General features: G+C 41.8%; 1 protein-coding gene and 2 long non-coding RNA genes across 3 annotated transcripts in view; 1 reads left to right on the forward strand and 2 right to left on the reverse strand.

The window, feature by feature from the left end:
* Positions 1-21,162, reverse strand: part of POU6F2 (POU class 6 homeobox 2) — a 118,683-nt gene that overhangs the window by 52,511 nt on the left and 45,010 nt on the right. Inside the window, exon 2 of the mRNA XM_029926691.1 lies at positions 631-771. Coding sequence (XP_029782551.1) covers positions 631-723 — 93 coding nt within the window. The 5' untranslated portion in view covers positions 724-771. The remainder of the gene's footprint in view (positions 1-630; positions 772-21,162) is intronic.
* LOC115281397 lies at positions 3,090-4,893 on the forward strand. The gene is made up of 2 exons (XR_003904282.1): positions 3,090-3,221; positions 4,383-4,893. It is a non-coding gene; the product is annotated as an uncharacterized LOC115281397 (long non-coding RNA).
* On the reverse strand, positions 4,292-13,223 carry LOC115281390. The gene is made up of 3 exons (XR_003904280.1): positions 12,952-13,223; positions 8,008-8,120; positions 4,292-4,476 (listed from the first exon to the last, which is right to left on the reverse strand). It is a non-coding gene; the product is annotated as an uncharacterized LOC115281390 (long non-coding RNA).

The following is a 21,162-nucleotide window of genomic DNA, read 5'->3' on the forward strand; positions in this document are numbered from 1 at the left end:
ACGTGGGCACACTGTCACACTGCCCATGACATGAGGAAGGTTCGATGGCCCTGGCGGAATGAAGGAAAGCTGCAGGCATACAAGAAACTTCCAGGAGCTTCCAGGAGAATGAGCCAGAGGCTCTTGCCCCCTTTCCTTTGTTTCTCTTACAGGACTGCCGGGTCCTTTCCATCAGGTCCCCACACATTCAGAAATTGGCTTACTTAGGACTAGTTAAAAATCTTAGATCAACGAGGGAAGGAATCCTATCAGTTTCCCCCATTGTCCAAGTTTAAAAAGAATAAATAAATAAATAAGCAAAACAAATTTTATTTTTAAAATTTACTTTTTTTTAAAAAAATGCCCCACCATGAAAAGGATTTCCTTCAGTTAAGGTTAGAACAAGAGCCGTTGCACAGAAATAAAAACAAAATAACACGTAAGACATTCTAGGGGAAGGCAAAAAATATCTTGCTTCTAAAATATAGAAACACCTCCCAACCCTTCTCCTATTCTTGACATTGCTAGTAAACATTATTTATTTGCCTTGAATGGATGCGGTTACATATCACTGTCATGCAAAAGAAATTCATTTCCTTTCCGAGTTCAATCTGCCATAAAAATTCACTCTTGTTCCCATCTCCCACTCACCTGTCCTTGTGCATTAGTAACTAGTTGACCCGTGACCCCCTGAAGACTGGAGAGGGCATTGCCAAAGGCCTGTGAGCTTGCTACGGAGCCCATGGCTGCTGCAGCCGCTGCAGCCTGACTTGCTAGTGGATTATTAACCAGCTGCAAAGAGAGAAAAGATCAGGGTGAACCACCAAGAGAGGCACACAGCACACGGATACAACATTCACATGGGGGAAGAAGTTCTCACTCCACTGACTCATGCAAAGGGCCCGGAACCCACCGGAGGGAGCTTGGCGAACATTCCCTCTGAAGGCTCTTGGGGTGAGGGTGGGTGGTTAGAACGGAGGCTGGAAAGAAGAGAGTCTCCACCAACACTGGGCTGCTGAGGGGAGCCTGGGTTGATTATTGGTCCCAGGAGAGAGTGAAGTGGGCCCCAGGGTTGCTGGGGACCATGAAGGTCTTGTCAGGTGGATGAATGATTTTGGAGAGGTCCCTAGATTTTGTCTTCTGGCCTAAATAAAACTGGGGAAACGTCTTTTTTCCTTGAGGTAAGCAGATTAGATATGTATTAAAATAGGTTGGGAGTAGGATTGGAGGGCAGGAACAGATGTGAAGGATTTCTGCAAATAAATTTATCATTTTCGTTTGTGAATTGCAGTTTCTTTTAAGGTCATTGGGTAAGGTGGATGCCTCACTCCCTTTCTTCTCCAAGGAAGAAGGAAACCAAAATCAGTAGAAATGGAAACCTCCAGCTTCTGTGCTCTCAGAGGGTGAGTTTAGGGTTGGGACTCTTGGGATTGGGGTAGTGCTCACCCTGACCATGGGACTCAAGGCCAATTAGGAAGGTCCTTTGGTGAATGGCCATGTTGACATCTATCACTTGCTGTCTTAGCTAATATATGGCCTTTCCTTGGTCTCTTTCCTGGGACAAGGAAAGAGGGAGCAAATTTGACTTGGTTTGGGGGGGACCCACTCAAGGAGGAGGTTAGAGCTGCCAAAACCTGTTTTTCCATGGAGACCAATTCAATATTCTTTATCCTGCCAATTTTCCACGCCACAGGTTTTCAGGCCTTCTGACCATGAGGCAGAAGTGTAGCTTGAACTAAAATCTGCATTTAGGTTAATGACTAGATATAAATTCAAGAAACATTTAAACTATTTTCACAGTATTGGTTTTGATACATGAATTTCATTTGTATTTATTCTAGGGTGTTATTTTTTCCCCATATAGTTCCTCTCAAGTACAACGATTGTTGTGTATAATAATGCATTTTCCATCACCAGTTCCCACATCCATGAAATTCCTGCATTTGAGCGGAAGCCTGCCAAGACTAAGACTAGGTGGGAAAAAAATTAATGCTGTACTCAGTGCAGGTCCCGGAAGCTCTTCTACTTTTCTTTTCTACTTTCTCAATTCAGTCTCTCTTCTTTCTTTTTCTCTTTCCCTCTTTCTTTCCCTTGAGACACATTTTACTGCTTTATTCCTTTCGACATTTGCCTAGAGTTTTGTATCACCTGATGAGGACAGAATACTAATTGTTAGAGGAAACATCAAAAAGGACAGGAATTTAATAATTCTTTTTCCATTAATGTGATATCCTTATCTCTTTGGTTTCTTTATTAATCTGTAACTGAATTTCACATAACTGGTCCTACAGAAATCCCATTGACCTGGCACTTTTTTTTTTTTTTAAAGAAGTGAAAACTCATTTTAAACTCATTACTGTATGTGTCTTTTCCTTTTATCTCTTTCCTAAAAGACAAGAATGATTTTGTTTTTAAGGAGAAAAACAATTCTCATTCATCAGCCTAAAAGAAACCCTGTCTTATCCCAGATTACCACAATGGGATTTAAAATTCAGGTTGGCCTTGTTCTTGATTTCCTATTTTTATAGTGTAGATGGGGCAAATCGTGCTAAATGGTTAAGTTAAATCTCTCCTTGCTTTTGGCTTGCCCACCTTTGGTGAAAGAGTTTGTGCTGTGTACCTGTTTTCACACCCCAAGTGAGCAGATGCTTTAGGAATACCTTCCCCAAACTGCCAGAAAAGACATTGATTACCTCTTGGTCCACCATTCTTGGCTCATGTGCCTGCTGCTACATTTACCCTTCCTTTATGCAATATGACTTAAAACACCTCGGTCAATCAAAAACTGAAATAGGAAATTATGGAATTCCTCTCTGGATATAATACTGGAGAAGTCCTTCCATTTAGGACATAAGTGAATTGTTCAGCTATGGGCATATGTATTTGCTGTAAATTCAGGCAGTATATAAAGGTTCAACTATGGTTCTGAATATGAAACAAAGTGACTACGTAAGGGCAGGCTCTGAGCCTCTGTGTTATGGGGCCAGGAGTGAGTATCCTTGTCCTGTTCCAGAAGGTTGCTTTGACAACCACAAAGGTACAGAATTTGGTGATTTTCAATGTTTATTTCCTCTATATCCTGGTCCTAGTTTCCTCTCTTTGCTGCCTTTCCCTCTTAATGGAGCAAATGCCAACTTGATGACTTTCTTATTTCTTGCCCTGCATCCCTAGGTCTTTGGGAAAGGTGTGGGGGCTCTGGGGAGATGCCTTGCTGGCCCCTGGACATAGAGCCAGAACTGAAGGTGAGGGGGTATGGCGGATGCAGATGGTGGGTACGAGTCAATGTGCAAGCTGACAGCGTTTCAGGTGGACCATTGGTGTTGTTGATGGATGCAGCTTCATAAATATCTTTGGGCTTTTCTGCCTATGACTGCCAAGGCAGGGATGTAATATGCATCAACATATGTGGCAGAGAGGGAGAGGGAATGGTCGGGAAGCCATAAGTGTTCCCTTCATCACCTCGGGTCATGTCACTCTGTATTGTCCCCAGTCATATCATATTAGCAGTGTTCCTATTACTACTCCTTCTTGATTGGAGACTCAGGGTAGATTTGGACAGTGGGGAGCCCAGGCACAACAAATGTACATAATGAGCACATTGACATTCTAGGACCAACTGGATATTTTGAAATTGCTGCCAAGTTTATGCCTTCAGATCTTTCATTGCCAATGTGCCTGAGCAGCAAAGGATTGCCCAAATGAAGGCTGATTGTATTATATGCTTGCATTTTCCACAGACCGACTCAAAAGTCATGCTAAATTCTAGTACAGACTTGTTTATAAATGGGGATGCTCCCAAAACAAGGATTTGCAGATTCTTGGATGTTCCACCAAATGGGTTTTGGGCCTTGAATCCATCAAGCTATGGTTGTATAATTCATAAGATAGTCTAAAAAAAACTACTAAGAGAAACACTAATTTCTTAAGATGGTCCCTTGCCCCCCCCAGTTTTAGAAAATAAAATAACAGAGAATAATTATTAAAAATAGTTTTGTACCAGCAAGGAAGGGCTCCAAAGCCCTGCCCATCCATGCACACAGAGGAGGGCATCAGCTCTGAAACCAGACTGTCTGGCTTGTGACTTCAAGTAAACTACGTCTCATTGTCTCATGGGTAAAATGGGTGTAAAGATGGTCCCATCCTCAGAGTTATAATGAGGATGAAATGAACTGCTACATACAAAAGTTGTAGAATAATAGTTGGCATTTATTATGCTATTAATAAGTGCCAGCTATCATTTTCACTGTTCACATTGTGCATGAAGATTTTGAACTCATCAGTTTATCAGAATTAGAACTCACTTTTACACATATCTTTTCCCCTTGGAAATAACGGGACACAGGCAATGTGCCCTCTATATACTTTAATTGTATTTTCTGATTTTATTTTCCTTATTCTTACAGAGTAGCTTGAAGGAAGCTCCCAGCTAACTAATGTGATTGTTAGATGAGGTTTCATGACTTAGAAGACAAAGAGGCCACTTAAAAAGATTTCATCCTGGAGAACATAAAAAAGAAGAATTGAAAAGTTGACTTAACCTGCTTGTCTTGGACTTCTCATACTTGGTTATTTATAGAGAAATTTATGGAGAAAGCTGTGTTTGGCCCACGAGGCCAAGGTAGGCCATGACAGACCAGTGGAAGGAGATCTTCTTTCTAGCATCTCAGCCTCATTCTTAGTTTACAACATTTTTCAGGTTTCCACAAGGACACCCATTTTGGCATTTAATTCCTGCCTCATGTCAAAATATTGTGAGTGACTCCATCCCATGCCTGCTGATTTGAGAGTGAAGGCATGCACGAGGATTGGTAAACATGCTTCCTTAGGATTTGCAATGGCTTATTTCTACATCCACACATCAATATGGATATTAGTGTTCATTTCACAATGAGAAGAAAAATTTATATTTCCAGATCTCCTCTGCTTTGTGTACATCTTTGCTATCTGAGAACACTAGGTGGCAATGAGAAGAAAAGCTTCAATTAGAGTCTCTTCCAGGAGCATTCTTAGATGATGTCATACGTATGACATCATACAAATGTCATCAAAAGGGCCCCTGGGTGGCTCAGTGGGTTGAGTGTCCAACTCTTGCTTTCAGCTCAGGTCATGATTTCAGCTCAGGTCGAGATTGTGGCTCTCTCTCTCTCTCAAAAAAAAGTCAGCATAAATTATGTCACTACATGATATAGGGATGTCTTTGTTCCATCTTCTCTCTCTCTAAAAGACTCACAACCTACAGCCTGGTAAAGAATTCAGGTTTCTTGAATCTGAGCATTAGTAAACACAATACTATTCATAAAAAATTTGCTGATCATGGTATTTAATTTTTGAAATATTAATTTTTTTATTTTAGTGAGAGAGAACAGGAGCAGGGGAGAGGGGTAGAAGGGAGAGAGAGAGAGAGAGAGAGAGAGAGAGAGAGAGAGAGAGAGAGATTGAGAGAGAGAGAGATTGAGAGAATCCCAAGCAGGTTCCACGCTCAGCTCAAAAGCTCAAAAGGCAGCCTGACACGGAGCTCGATCCTATGACCCTGTGGTCATGACCTGAGCCAAAATCAAGAATCGGACCTTCAACCAACTGAACCACCCAGGCACCCCTACAGTATTCTATTCTTATGAATCTTATTAACAAAATATGGCAGCCTGCGGCAACTTAGCTAAGGGATTATGTTCTATGTTTATGTCTTTATTCCAAGAGGGAGTTATGAATGCAGCAGGCTCAAAACCTTTCCTTAAAGTATAATTGGTCATGATCTATAGTTTTATCATTCTCCTCATGAGCTATGTGGATTCCATAGAATATGGATTTTGGAGCAGCTCTTTTTGCTACTAACTTTTCAATTTACAACCCTGAAACTGTGGCACCATTTGTTTTAAATAAGGATGCTCATGAATGCGTTCATCACCGTTTACTCCCATTTAAGGTGTGAGTGACTTGGAACGGCTGCCTAGAAGCAGAGGACAAGTGTGGTTTTCCGAGTTCATTTACATGCGTTAGGTCCTTGACTTTTCTTATGCTCTAGATGTGAAAAATGTACCTCTTGGTCCCTTGGGATCCTTTTGACCAATTCGGTGTTTCTGCTTACTACCCTCAAGTCTTCTCTTAAAAAGGTCAAGGAAATACCAGTAGACAAATGTTGGAAGGCTGGCGATATTAATCTCAACAACCTATTTAATATGGGTTTTATACTATGAGTCTGTCCCCCTAGGTCTCATGATTATTATGTTACAAAACTCTCATAACATATCAGTTTTGTGAGTTTTAATATTGAGCCACACTTTGCCACTCACGTTCTGCCCATTTCCCTGCAGAGATGCTGACCATCCAACTTTCTGCCCATTGGAAGGCTCTGCTGAAGTGCTGGAGGTCTGCAGCAATGACCCAGGCACTACAACATCCTGATATATCTTTGGTTCATCAATGTAAAATCACATTGATTCCAGGAGAGTTTTAGAATAAGCTTTATTTTATGACTAAATTGCAAGTATAGTATCTTCCTAATAATCCTCTAATCTCCAGCCATATTTGCTAACAGAGGAATTTTTTTTAATGTTTATTTATTTTTGAGAGAGAGAGACAGAAAGCAAGTAGGAGAGGGGCAGAGAGAGGAGGGCAGAGAGAAAGACACAGAATCCGAAGTAGGCTCCAGGCTCTGAGCTGTCAGCATGGAGCCTGACGTGGGGCTTGAACCCACCAACTGTGAGATCATGACCTGAGCTGAAGTCGAACACTTAACCAACTGAGCCACCCAGGTGCCCTCGGAGGAATTTTTAAAATGACCTAATGTTTGAAGTTGGGTTCCCCAGAAACAGGATGGGGAAGGGAGGATTCTGATCCTGTAGGGGCCATGGAGTGTGAGTCAGGCTTCAGAGCTGTCCCAATCCAAGGCAAGGAAGTTGGATATTCTCACACGGCACCTGGCAGTCCCAGTCGACAGCCCCTGGAGTCAAGGATGGGCTGGAAATCTAGTCCCTGGCAGTGTTGATTCTTTGCTCTTAGGGTAAAGTGCATACTGGTGGCTGAGGGATGGAAGGGGAGCTGCAGGTGCTGGTTGCTGAAACCCCCCCAAAAGGGTAGAAGCAACTCACAGAAAAGGGATTCCAGGGGACCCAGGTGTAACATTATCATAACCTGCTACAGTGCAAACATCACTTCCTTTCACTAATGTCTTCATCCCACAAACATTGATTCAGTGCCCACATGATGGGCACAGTACAAGGGGAAACTGACATGTTTCCGCAGATGAGGATGAGCCTATCTGTCTTTGAGCATAAAAACTGCTGCTTTCAGGCCAGGTGACAGAGTGCGGATCAGTTAAGGTGGGGTATGCTCTCCTTTGTGCAGCCTCACAGTGCCGGGATTTCAGGAGGTATCTGGCCACTTGGGCAGATGGTTTATGGCTCCTGGAGGCCCTGGATGTAGAGGCAGAAGTGGGGATCTACTCAGATGGCTTCACAGACCCTGGACGTCATTGCAGGTGCACAGAGGGGACTGTGAGCAGACATGGATCCCTAGAGAATATTCTAGAAGTACCCTGGAGAAAAAGGTAGATCCTACAAGGGTCAGGTCCAGGTAATGCAGGATGATCAACAGACCTGTAAGGAGGGATCAGGGACACTTGAGGAGAGGAGGGAAATAAACAAGTGTGGCCAGCACACTGTGATTTCGTGGCAACTACTAGGAAGCTCTTCGAAGGGATGCATTTCTTCTTCATTTTTAAATTTACTGATAAAATAGTCAAGCCCAGAGTTGTATGTGTGTGTATGGGCAAGGGAGGGGGGCGGGGAACGCTAGCTTCTAACTCAACCCAATGTATTTGATTTTGAGGTAGAGAGGTCAGCATTATGGAAACATACTAACTCTAAATCAGATTGTATCCAAGTTATATGCAGCCCAATACTGTGTTACCACAAGCTTACACATCTCATTTCCTTTTCTGTCTAGTCCACCATTTAATAACCTGAAAATCTATCTCTTTATTGAGTTTCATGCTATTTTCTTACTTACATACAATAGTGCTGCTCTTACCAATTGCCTATTGTCATGGCACATTAGTTAGGTGTATTTGTTGATATTTCAAAATTACTCTTCCTGTATTTTTTATTCTATCATCCAGTTTAAACAAGTGGTCGGGAGCACTCCTGTGATGAAAGAAACAAGGCTATAGTTTTTGTTTTGTTGTTTTGTTTTGTTTTGTTTTAAAGAATAAGTTGCAGCCACAGTACGATAGTTGGTATTATTCTGGCTTATAGCTACGGAGCTTACAGCTCACTCCTTCCCCCCCCACCCCCAGTGCCTAATTTACTTACAGTAGTCCCCAACTCAAAGAGAGACGAGGCATGGGAGCCTCAGGACAGTGTCGCTCATGAGATGTTTCCCAAAGACTATGGTACAGGCTCTAAGTCAGACCCTGGGATACAGGCACAAGGCAACAGCCTCTTGCCTTAAGGGGCTTCCAGTCTAATCAATAGCTCTTGATTTTGACTGCACGCAGTCCCATGGTCCTGCAAGAAAAGGGTGTCCTGAACCCAGTGGGGAGCCCTAGTAGGCCTCAGGCAACAAGACCACTTGGGAACTCAATTTTAAAGGATGAGGAAACGCTGACTGGGAAGAAGGTGGGAAGGGAGAGAACACTTTTTTCAATCACTGGCAATAGAGGGATTGCAGTGTGGAGACAAGAGATGGCATTTGGTGGACGTGGAGCCACCACATCGGCACTTGAATATTCTGGGAACATGAAGTGGTACAGATGAGGTAAAGTGTGGGATTATGGATGGATGACTTGTCACTTTAAGGGGCTTGCCCTTCATTCTATAGCCAAGAATGGAGAGATACAATGAGATCGCAATGGCTGGTTCAGAATGGTCACTTGGGAAACTGAGTGGAACTGGGTGAAGGTGGGTCAAACTAGAGTCTGCAGGAGCAAGGACAGGGGCAGAGGGGTGCCCTGCATTGGAGAAGGGGTGTGCTTTGGGGTAACTTTGCACACAGAACACAGTCTAGTTCACGTTCACTGATTCAGGAACCACTGAGCATCAACTCTATGTCAGGTACAGTGATACGGTCTTTCCCCCAAAGAGCTTTCAAGGTATGGGGGAGGCAGATATGTAGACAGATAAATCAAGACCCATGGTGCAAATCAAAACTGCAATGAGATATGACTCACACCTGTTAGGCTGGCTAGCCTCAAAAAGACCAGAAGTAACAAATGTTGGCAAGGATGTGGCCAAGAGGGAATCCTCTTGCACTGTTGGTGGGAATGCAAACTGGTGCAGCCACTGTGGGAAACAGTATGGAGGCTCCTCAAAAAGCTAAAAATAGAATTACTATAGGATCCAGCAATCCCACTTCTGGGCATTTATCCAAAGAATACAAAAACCTCAGTGACTTATGAAGATACCTGCACCCCCATGTTCACTGCAGCCATTATTTATAATAAATAAGATATGGAGACAATCTAAGTGTCCCTTGTGATTTTATGTATATTATTATACATAATGTATAATATTGTTATATAACAAATAAATATATATTTATTATATATTATTTATATTTAAATATTAATATATATTAATAGTTACATATTATTTATTTATAATGATATATAGAATATTATTTAACCATAAAAATAATGCCATCTTACCATTTGCAACAACATACTTGGATCTCAAGTTGCATTATGCTATGTGAGATAAGTCAGACAAAGACTAAAACTGTATGATCTCACTTCTGTGTGGAACAACAAAAACAGCCACAACCCGTCCCCCCTTCCCTCCCCCACCTCATAGACAGAGACTGGTGATTACCAGAGGCCAGGGTGGGGCAGGCAAAATGGGTGAAGGGGATCAAAAGGTATAAACTTACAGTTAGTTGTAAGATAAATAAGTCATGGAATGTAATGGCATGGCATTTATTACAGTTAATAACACTGTATTGCATAGTTGAAAATTGCTGAAAGTAAATCTTAAAGTCACAAGAAAAAAAGAATTTTGTAACTATGTGTAGTGATGGATGTTAACGAGACTGATTTTGTAATACGTACAAATATCACATCATTATATTATGCACCTGAAACAATATGATGTTATATGTTAATTATACCTCAATTAAAAAAAAAGAGAGAACCAATGGGTACAAGCCGGGATAGGGGTGTGCTCAGAGTGCCAGCTAGCAGCTGGCTAGTTCAGTAGGGACAGACGGGCATCAGGACGAGCTGTAGGAAATAATTGATGGGCGCTCAATCCTGAATAAATAAATGGCAGATCAATTAAGCAGACAGGAGAAGAGAATAAGCACAAAGTTGTGGAAACATCTCAGAATTCCTCATGTCTTCTGAATGGCCACAGCACAGTACGGGCACAAAATGGGGTCAGGGAAATTCTGGGCTGGGTTCTTAAGCAGAGAAAGCAGGTAGGGAAGTGCACATTAGGAAGCACGTGTGGGCGTGGCATGCATGTGTTCATGTGGTAGAGAGTGTTTCCCTAGTGACTTCCCTGCGGACTGTTGCCACAGAAGCACCTGAATATCCACATCCATGTTGTGGAAGTAGCCTCAACAGCTTTGCAGCACAGGAAACAACACTAATTGATAGTCACTGAATCATCAAATCCTTTTGTGTATTTTCTGCAAAGGGAATTCTAAAATGCTGACTGACCAAAAATTAACAATTGGATTTTGATTAATAAAAAGAAAGCCATCATCTCTGAAAATACAGAATGTTCTCGGTTATAAAAAATTACAAAGATAGATTATAAGTTGTCAATTGTATCCATGTATCTACCATGACTGGGTCCTTGTGTGAAGAATGAGCTGTGATTTTATAAATTATAATTTTATAAGTTAATTATATGGATTGCATTAGTTTATAAGATTTCAGGTCTCTCACATTCTGCCCAGAGAAGATGGAAGTCTATATTTACTCTGGAGCTATTTTGCTCTTTTGAATAGATAGATACTGATTTTGCTAATGAAACTCAAGAAACTTTTCATTAAGTCCAAATCAAGTTAAACTTATCACTTATAAGGAACAAAATATACACTTCTTCCTTTCCTTCCAATAACCACTTTGGTTATTCAAATGTGCCTGCACCAAATATGACACATAATATCTTGCTTTTATCCACTCTTGGCAAATGGAGAGCCTGTTTAAACTGTTACTGAATTTTATTATTACGCATAATGGCTTGCTTGCCTCATAAAATATATTCACTGAACAGCCGTTGTACAAGAAAGCTAGTCAGAAGATATGCTATTCTTCCCACAAAACAATAGTACCATTGGGTCATGCATAACTTTTCCCCAAGGACCAGCAGAAATCAACCCATTTATTGTTAGTCTGCAACTGAACTTTAAAACATCTACTTTCTTGAATTCACAATAAGGGTTAGATTGACCAATTTAAACTATAAGATGAAGAAAATGCTGTTTTTGGTCAAATCACTCCCATCTTTAAGTAGGTGCCCTTCTGCAGTCCTAGGCTAACACCCATGAGGCTCCCTTCATTGTCGACAAAGGGTAAAAGGGTAGAGAGATGTTTTTGGGAGATCGCACACACACACACACACACACACACACACACACACACACTCTCTCTCTCTCTCTCTCTCTCTCTCTCTCTCTCTCACACACACACACACACACACACACACACACACACACACTTCACAAGAGCAGCAGCCACACCCATGTTAGCCCCTCTATAGCCCCCGAGCGGACAAGAGAACTTTGCAATTAGGAAAAACAAATGGCCAAATTATTAGAGGAAATATGATTCAGTAGAAAGAGGAAGATAAGTACATGAAAGAGAAAGCAAAAAAACAAAACAAAAAAACACTGCCAGAATGCTCAGAGGTAAATAAAATCCTTCTGCGCTCGCAAAATATATTGGTTATAAGTTGTTCTAAAAACATTAAGCTCACAGTAAGAACCACTACCTGTAGGAGCCGTAAGCCAAGAAAATATAAAAAGTTGTTGTATAGATCGTTTGGGAAGTTTCCATTAATAAAACCGAACATAGGTTGAAAAAACATAAAGCTCAATCTCACCGAGAGCAAAGGCAAAGCTGTGTCAGAATTTTCCGCATGTAGGGAGAAGGGGGCAGAAAGTCACTGAAGAAATCAATCTACCCAATCAGCAAAAAGAGAAATATGTTTAAACATTTCTTGCCAATAGTGGTAACCATTGAGAAATGACTGGCCCTGCATTTCCAGGCAGGAACTAGGTAACTAGTGTTGGAGGGGGGAATATGAAATCGCTGTTAGTCAGGTCCCTTGGGCGCTCCTCCTGAGTCAGCAGCAGACTGGGTGTGTGCGCCTCCTTGCTCTGCCCAAACTCCATCTGCTTGCCCATAAAATGAAAAGGTTGACCTAGATCGGTGGTTCTCAAAAACGGTCCCCAATGGGCAGTTAAGCCACAGCAGTGTTGTAGAGTTAGCCTTCCCTGATGGATACCCCTGATAAACACTGAGGTCAACCAACCCATCATCCCTCAGCTGCCCCCAGGCCTGGAGAGATCTCGATTCCCTCCCTTCCCTGATAGCTCTGCCAAGTTTGGGTCTCAGGCCAGCTCCAGGAATGTTCAGATTCTCTGTGGTGGGCTGGAAGAAAGGGCTTTCTAGCACAGCAGGTCCCAGTGTGGGGTTCCCGGGACTGGCAATATCAGCACCACCTGGGAACTGCTAAAAATGCAAATTCTTGGCCTCATCCCTGACCTGCTGAATCAGAACCTCTGAGGGGGAAAGGGGCAATCTGGGTTTTGACAGCTCTTCAGAGGATGTTGAGACACACTGAGGCCTGAAACCCTGAATGACATGATCTCCAAGATTCCTTCAAACAGTAACGTTTTATGGTGATGCAATAAAACAGTGGGGCCACGGGCCTTTCCAACAGGACCAGAGGAACCACAGTGTGCTGTCATAGGGAATAGCAATAGAATTTTAAATCTATCATAGAGGTTGAATAAAAAATAAATTACCTGAAGTTAATAGATTACTGCAAGTCAAAGCAAAGATTTTCAAGAACGAGTGCAAAGACAAAGAACTGGCCTGTCTTGGAATGTGGAAGAAAACCATTGTGGACGGGAGGCTGGTAATCACTAGGGACCTCGGGCAGCAGCTGACGATTAGCGTCAGACTCACTGAGGTATGAAACTCCTTGGGTTTAGGAGGACATATTTCTGTGCCTCAATGGTAGAAGGTTTTTTCTTTCTTTCTTTCTTTCTTTCTTTCTTTCTTTCTTTCTTTCTTTCTTTCTTTCTTTCTTTCTTGTCTTTCTGTCTTTCTGTCTTTCTTTCTTTCTTTCTTTCTTTCTTTCTTTCTTTCTTTCTTTCTTTCTTTCTTCTTTTTCTTTAGAGAGAGAGTGTGTGCACATGTATGAGTAGGGGAGGGGCAGAGAGAGGGAGAGAGATTTTTAAGCAGTCTCCATACTCAGCTTGGAGCTGACACCGGGCTCGATATCGCAACCATGAGATCATGACCTAAGCCAAAATCAGTTGAAGCTTAACAGACTGAGCCACCCAGTGCCCCTTGATAGTAGAAAGTTTTACTCAGGCTTTGCTCTATTTTTCAGATTAGCATGTGTGCTGTTTGCTTATCGTTTGGTCTGACTTAAAAAAATAGGAGCACATTTTACCATTCTTGATATTCTTATGCTTCTATATCGCAGTGCATGGAGGAAACAAAATGGCTGAGAGTAAAAAAAAAAAAAAAAACCCAAAGAAGAGAAAACATCTAAATTTAGAGGTGATTCTATAATCATTTTATAGAAAATATCACTTAAAATATAGTAATAGAAAATGAAAAGCATCACATTAAATCAACAGATTTTCCCCAAAATTTTGGTTTCAAGAACTTGAACACATTAATCAAGATAGTCTCTCCCTTTCTTTCTCTCTCTTTTTGTTTTAGAAAAAAGCTATGAAGTAATAAGGGGAAATGTAGTTTCTAAGAATTTATCAGATTAATGTGGAAGTCTATAATGTCTTTCTTTAGAGTAACATTTTTTAGCTGTGGCTCTACATGCTGGAAGCAAAGATATTTTGTTAGAACCCTTGAGAATTACAGCAATTCCCAAAGTGTGTTTAATGGACCTCTGGGTCTAAGATTTGCTCTGGAATAAAAGGTTTGGGAATCAAATAGATTTGGGAAACGGTGCATGAGCATCTCCCTCTTGGTGATGGACAGTGCATCTTGGTAGGTTAAAGGTTCTGGAAATTGCCCACAGGTAAAGAAACCTGTTCAGCCTAGTGAAGTGTATGTTTCCCAATATTTGTTTTTTTTTTTCTCATTAAACTTTTGTTTTAATGGGTCTCAAAATTCTGTGACAGATTTTTGGTCAAGTTGTTTTAAAAAGTTGTCATTAAAAAGTACTGATTTTAAAAACTAATAACTTAAAACTACCTGTTTCCCAATATTTGATCATAGTCTCCCGTTTGCATATAACACGTAGGACTTGTGCTCTATGTTATGTAGTCTGAGGAAAGTTGGGTGATGTTATTACTTAGTTACCCACAGATTTATCAAATGGACCCACGGAACAAGTTTGTCATCCACCTTGGCCAGTCTCGACTATATCTAAAGGAAGGATTTTATATTCCAAATCCAGATGCTCCATAAACCATCTAGGCCTAAACAAAATTCCTTCTGGTTCTTTTGTTAATGTTCATGCAGATTGGTTAACATAAAGTTTATTGATTTAAAAAGAATCCTGGAGATGGCACACGCTTTGAGAATTCAAACACATCTGCATTAGCATTAAGTGGGCAGGATGGTAACATTTTTCAACTGACTATTAGATGAAATATCACTGTTAAGTGAGCATGGTGCCATCCTCACTATTATCACCTGTGTAGCACCTTTTCTATCCCAGAAAGAAGAGATCGGGATGAAATGGATCGCAATGGAAAGCAAGCACACGTGTTAGAGCAGAAACTTGTAAGAAGGGGGCACTGGAAGATGATTCTCTGTATTAGTATGTGTCCATGAGCATCTACTTTAAAGGCTATAGGTTTTGAACTTGATCTGTGGCTCAACTGCCTAATTCTAGCTTGAGACTAATACTCTCTTAGTTTCTATTGCGGTGTCCTAGTAGACAATTGCTAATGGGGGTGGCGGGTAGGGTAGAAATGGCCACCAAAGCTTTCATTTTATTTTTAAAAACCTCCGTGTTAACAAAACCAAGAAAAACACATTTTAATATATCCAGGACATTATAAAATTAAGAAAATAAATTTTTTTAGAGTTAAGAAACAAGTTTACCATTTTACATTTAGAACTCTATTTTCCTTAGTTTCTGTAAACATGGCAATTGTTTTGAAACCTTAGGAATATTGGCAGCTGAAGGTGGGTTGCTCCACCTCACAATGACAATAAAAGCAAGTTACTCAAAGGTGTTGGTTGGGCTACACCCAGAGTTTCGGAAAAAAAGTTTCCTTACCGCAAAATACAGTGCTCGAAATTTACAATGAAATCTCACAATTAAAAAGCTGGCTCTAAAATAACTCCATTTTATATTTTAGAACCTGCCGACAAGGTTGTTTTGAAGCATGTTGGAATACAACCAAAACACGTACAGGTATTGTTCCGGGAAGTAAACTTATTCAAAACATGATAGACTCATGGGTTACTGTCTTTCTCCTTAGTTTTCTCTTATGTGTTTAGAAAAGTAACATGAGACAGTGACTTCTGGATTTCTGAGAATGAATGACACTCATTTCCTTCCCATAGCCATTGTTCCCACACTATGACCACCGCAGATGCCGTTCTCTCTGACAAACCCCTTCTCCAGGAGGGGCAGTGGGGGGAAGAGTGAGTAAATTGCTGTATAGAGATGTCTGCAAATTGCTCAAAGTAAAACAATAAAACTATGGTAAGTAAACCCAGGAAATGTGTTGAAAATTGCATTCCATTTCAGAAAATTTTTTTAAACAATCCTATAATTTTCTAAACATTTTTTAATGCATTCCCTCTTGTGAACTTTGTCACCTCGTATTCAAATAGTAATCACGGAATACATTATAAAATAGGTTATTTCAAGTAAAAATGATTTAAATGTAAAAGAGAGTTAATGTACCAGCCATTAATTTAACAGAATGGATAGAATATGAACTTGGCAGAGAAATAAGGTCTCCCCCTTCCTTTCTGGTGTGTATTTTTCTTGGAAGACGAAGTTCAGGGATTTCAATTCACCATTAAGAGAGTCATTCCACAGCCAACTTTTCTTTGTTTGACAATCATTCGGACAATCAAACAAGGACACCTACAGGACATTCAAACAAAAGAAGTGAGGAGATGACTTTTATTAATTGGGGAAGGGATTGTCTGTGGAGTTGCCTCCCAGTTTCTGGTGTAGTTAAGTTTTCCCTGTGAGTGCTGCACAAGGCAGGGAAACCCCGCACTAAGAAAACAGATGTGTGATCAGGTCCCGTTTTCTCCAAAAGGCCTCTCCATTCCCCTTCATATAAACGTTGATAAAGGGGCACTTGGGCGGTTCACTCAGTTGAGCAACTGACTTTGGCTCAGGTCATGATTTCACTGTTTGCGAGTTTGGGCCCCGCGTCAGGCTCTGTGGTGACAGCCCAGAGCCTTGAGCCTGTTTCAGATTCTGTGTCTCCTTCTCTCTCTCTGCCCCTCCCCTGCTCACGCTTTCTCTCTCTCTCTCTCTCTCTCTCTCTCTCTCCTTCTCTTTCAAAAATAAACATTGAAAACACTTTTTTTTATTTAAAAAAAACTTTAAAAAATGGTTGGAAAAACATCTACTCTGCTCCTTCCTTGAGAAGCCATAAACTTCAATATTATAATTTCCTAGAAATAAACTGCTTTGGGGTCTCTTTATTTTTATTTTATGAGTAAATGATATGAAGTGACTTTTAGATGAACTGGGTGACTGCTTTTGATGCAGAAGGCCTGGCCTTCCTCCTATGAACGAGGATTGGCCTCGGGAATCAGACCAACATGTCAGACAGCACATCTAGGGCGGGAGCTGAAGTTTACATCTCTTCTGTGACTTCCACACGCAGCTCAGTGCCTGACATTCCAAAGACTCTATCAGTGTTTGATTAAAGCATGCATCTCGCCTATCAAGACAGCAGCTTAAGAACAATTATATATAAAAAAAAGACACCTGCTTTTGGCAGAAATTCTTTTGGATCCAAACAGACAAAGCTAAGTAAGTCTACCCAGATGATCAGTTCTGTTCTTTGGAGGCAGGAGCCTTCAGTGTTGTGGAGGTTCATATGGATATAAAATGTGGTCCCCTCACGCCCATTCACTAACATAGCAAATGTATACCAGCATTCCAAGACAATCCTCTGTTCTTCAAAGGTGAATAAGAATGTGCTTGTTAGAGCCATAACATACTTGCAGGAAGTACATACTATCGGCTATGTAACTAGGAAATGCATTCCAGGTTTCTAGGAGTTCTGCCATCGTGACATATGGTGAGAGATAGGAAGATGGGCAATAACATGAGCATTCTGAGTGCCTTCTCACGGAGACAACCCAAGGTGGAGCAACAAACAAGGTGCTGTCTCCTGGGTGACCCCAGGCTCCTGGTGAAGAGTTGGGTCTAATGGCTTCCCCTTTCCCTGGTAGCAGGCGCTGCACGTGGGCTCAGCAGGGCCTCTTGGCATATCTGGTCCCAGGCAGCTTGAACTCCCGGCTGGCTGGTGCACAGCTCCTCTGAACAACTGCGCTCAAGCTTAGACTTTCTATTCCACTTGCGAGACCGATGTTGGGGGCCTCATATAAGGGGAGAAGCCTGGGGAGCATAGCATCGATTATTCCTGTCGTATCCTAACTGGCCCCTGGGGACTTCAAAGGCCGGTTTGTGTTGAAGATAAACTGGAAGCCATCCACATATGTAAGGATTATGCACAGGGTAAGTGTGTTCATAGGTATCTTGCCTGTATCCTGCCACTAATCCACCTGCTCTCGTTTACATTTTTTTTCCAGAAGGTTAAAGAAGGGATTGTAAATAAAGTGAGACTCAACCATGGCCATTATGGAGATAAGGTGACCTTTTCCCTCACTGTCCAGACCCTGTGCTATTGCATAGAGACCATATTAAAGCATTTTCAGGGCTGCCTGGGTGACTCAGTTGGTTAAGGATCCGACTTTGGCTCAGGTCATGATTGGCAGAAATTCTTTTGGATAGGTCACAGTTCATGGGTTCGAGCCCTGTGTCAGGCTCTGTGCTGACAGCTCAGAGCCTGGAGCCTGCTTCGGATTTTGTGTCTCCTTCTCTCTCTGGGCCTCCCCTGCTTATGCTCTGTCTCTCTGTCTCTCTCTCTCTCTCTCTCAAAAGTAAATAAACATTAAAAAAATTTGCCATTATCATCCTCCCATTTAAAATCCTTGCTGGTTCTCCCTTGGAGTTAGAATAACATCTCAGCTCTTTGGGATGACACAAAAGGGTGCTCACAGTCTGGCTCAAATTGATTCTGCTCTCATCTCCACTCTGCATCAGGCATCAGAGGGCTAGACTAAAATGGTTGAGTTCTGGAGTCATATCGTCCAAGTTCTAAACAAGGCTCACCACCCTTGGATAGGATGCCAACTCTGAGAGTTTGGCAGGTAGCCTGTTAGTGAAGAACTGATGGGCTTTGCGACTGACCCTGTGGGTGGGGTGGGGGAGTGGAATCAGGAGTGAGCAGAGAGGTCCAGCCATGATACGGGCCTGATGTCTTTGCCAACCCCATGAGGAAGCTTGGAAGCTAGAACGGTCCGTAAGAGCAGCCACAGTTGGGGCTTTGAACTCTCAGATGGATAGGTTACTGGATATGGGCCATCCAGGAAGGGGCATGGTCTTGGCAAGGCTTTGGATACAGAAGTTTCTCAGCAAATCAGGACACGCTGGAGGGGCTGCTGAGAGCTGAAGGCTGTGTGACAAGTCTACCCCAGGCAGTGAGGACAATGGGGCCTCAACAGCCTTCCATTGAAGGGGGCCCTGAGGGCATCACAGAGTCTACCTCACCGAGCCTCCCTAAATCCCTCCTCCAGTGTCAATGGGATGTAAGGAAAGCATTTACCTTGTGGCATCCCTATGAAGTTCAACATCCAGGTTCGCAGTAAATGCTCTAAAAAGCATTAGCTATAGTACAATTTTTGCTGGGCTTTTTTTTTTTTAATGTTTATTTATTTCTGAGAGAGACACAGAGTGGGAGAGGGGCAGAGAGCAAGAGAGAGACAGAAGATCTGAAGTGGTCTCTGTGCTGACAGCAGAGAGCCTGATGTGGGGCTTGAACTTACAAACTGTGAGATCATGACTTGAGCTGAAGTCAGACCTTAACTGACTGAGCCACTCAGGCACTCCATCAATGGACCTTTTTTTTAGGTTTATTATTTTGAGAGAGGAGAGAGAGAGCATAAATGAGGGAGGGGCAAAGAGAGAGGGAGAGAGAGAATCCCAAGCAGGCTCCACACTGTCAGCAGAGAGTCTAGTGTGGGGCTTGAACCCACAAACTGTGAGATCATGGCCTGAGCAGAAACGAAGAATCAGCCTGTGTGAGCCAGCCATGTGCCCCATCACTGGGCTTTAATACCCCAGCCACACTGAAAAATTTGCTGTTCCTAGAACCCAGCAAGCTCTCATACCTTTGAGCCTCTGATTAGAATACTTCTCTATCACTAGTGAGCTCCTTCCCAACCCAGAGTCAACAAGATTTCCCTTCCAAGGCTGGTCCCTATAGACTAAATTGCTCCCTGCTCTGTTATCCCCACATCACCTTGTATGTGATTCGAATATAATCTTTATCAGATTAGAATTAATTACAGCCATGTCTGAGCCCCCTCTCTTTTCCCAGGATCATGAGCAACTTAAGGGCAGAGACATGTCTTACTCTTAGCCACTCAGTGCACTCCTGACCCTGAGCACACAGACTTGTCAGGCAGGCAATGCGTGTTTGCTGAATGAGTACATGGGGGAGCGGAGTGTCATTTGTGATGCACTCAACTCTTCTGACTATGAGGATTTGAGATTTACAGAGACCAGGGTTTCCATTTACATCTTCACCTTAAGGAGGTCCTGGGTTAAGTTTAATGAGCAATTTTAGAAATGATATTAGCCTTGGCATGTAGTATCTTATTTTCCTTTTATTCTGCATCGATTTGGGTGTTTGTTTTATTAACTCTGCTTGTGCATATTACATGTTTTTGATGTAATATGCCCTCTCAGATCACTTTTGAAAGCAGGCAGAATATATATTACAAATAGTGACATCTTCTAAATTGTGGCCTTCAGAAATGCTCAACTATTACTATCTGATCGAATTCATCCCTCTACTTATAAGGGGATTTGTTATAGAATGCAAAGTTTCCAAATGTGTTCTGAATCACCTTGATCCGAGATAATTTGCTTCCATTCCAGATATGCGGGGATATAGCTAAGATATGGTAGGAATCTTGCCTAAATATGGTGCACAGGGCAGAAAAAGAAATGCCAAAACAAAGGGGAAAGTAAGTGAAGTTAGCCATTCAGTGTATTATTTACTGAATGCCTGGCATTGTTCTAGGTACAGTAAGGAGCAAGATGGACACAGAGGTCAAGGTGCTCAAAGTCTGGTTGCGGGGAGACAGGCATAAACGGGTAAGCAACAGACAAGATAATTTTACGTAGCGGAAAGTGCCAAAGAGAAAGCAAAACAGGAAAATGTGGTAGAGGAACTCTCAGTAGGGAACTTGCAATAGAGCAGTCAGAAAAGATCTTGCTAAGAAGACAGGATTTGAGGTAAGAGTTTAGAGACAAAAGGAAGCCAGCTATGTAACTGTCTGGACACAGAACTGTGCAGACTAGAGACAGCAAGTGCAAAGGCCCTGAAGCAGAAAGAAACAAGGCTATTTACAAGCCTCAGGATTGAAAAGCATGCATCATTCTGTGGATATTTGTTGTTTTAATTTATAGCAAACACACATGGCAAAATTTTTTTACATTGGTAAGGAATCACAAAACAACTGCAGACTCCAAATGACCCTTCCATTTGCAATCCGTTTGTTGCCCTATGTTTCCATAGACTTCAGGTTCAGTCACCAGTGTGAGCATGCATTTAGTTGCAGTGTGCTTTGTTAAAACTTAAAAAAAAATTTAAAGGTTTTTAACATGGCAATCTCTCACTACTCTGGCAAAAGAAAAGAGCCCAGCAGTGGTGTCTGGTCCAAGCCCGGGAGCATTTGATCCAAACCAATTGCAAGTA

Source organism: Suricata suricatta, chromosome 2, assembly GCF_006229205.1.
Source record: "Suricata suricatta isolate VVHF042 chromosome 2, meerkat_22Aug2017_6uvM2_HiC, whole genome shotgun sequence".
Taxonomy (NCBI): Eukaryota; Metazoa; Chordata; class Mammalia; order Carnivora; family Herpestidae; genus Suricata; species Suricata suricatta.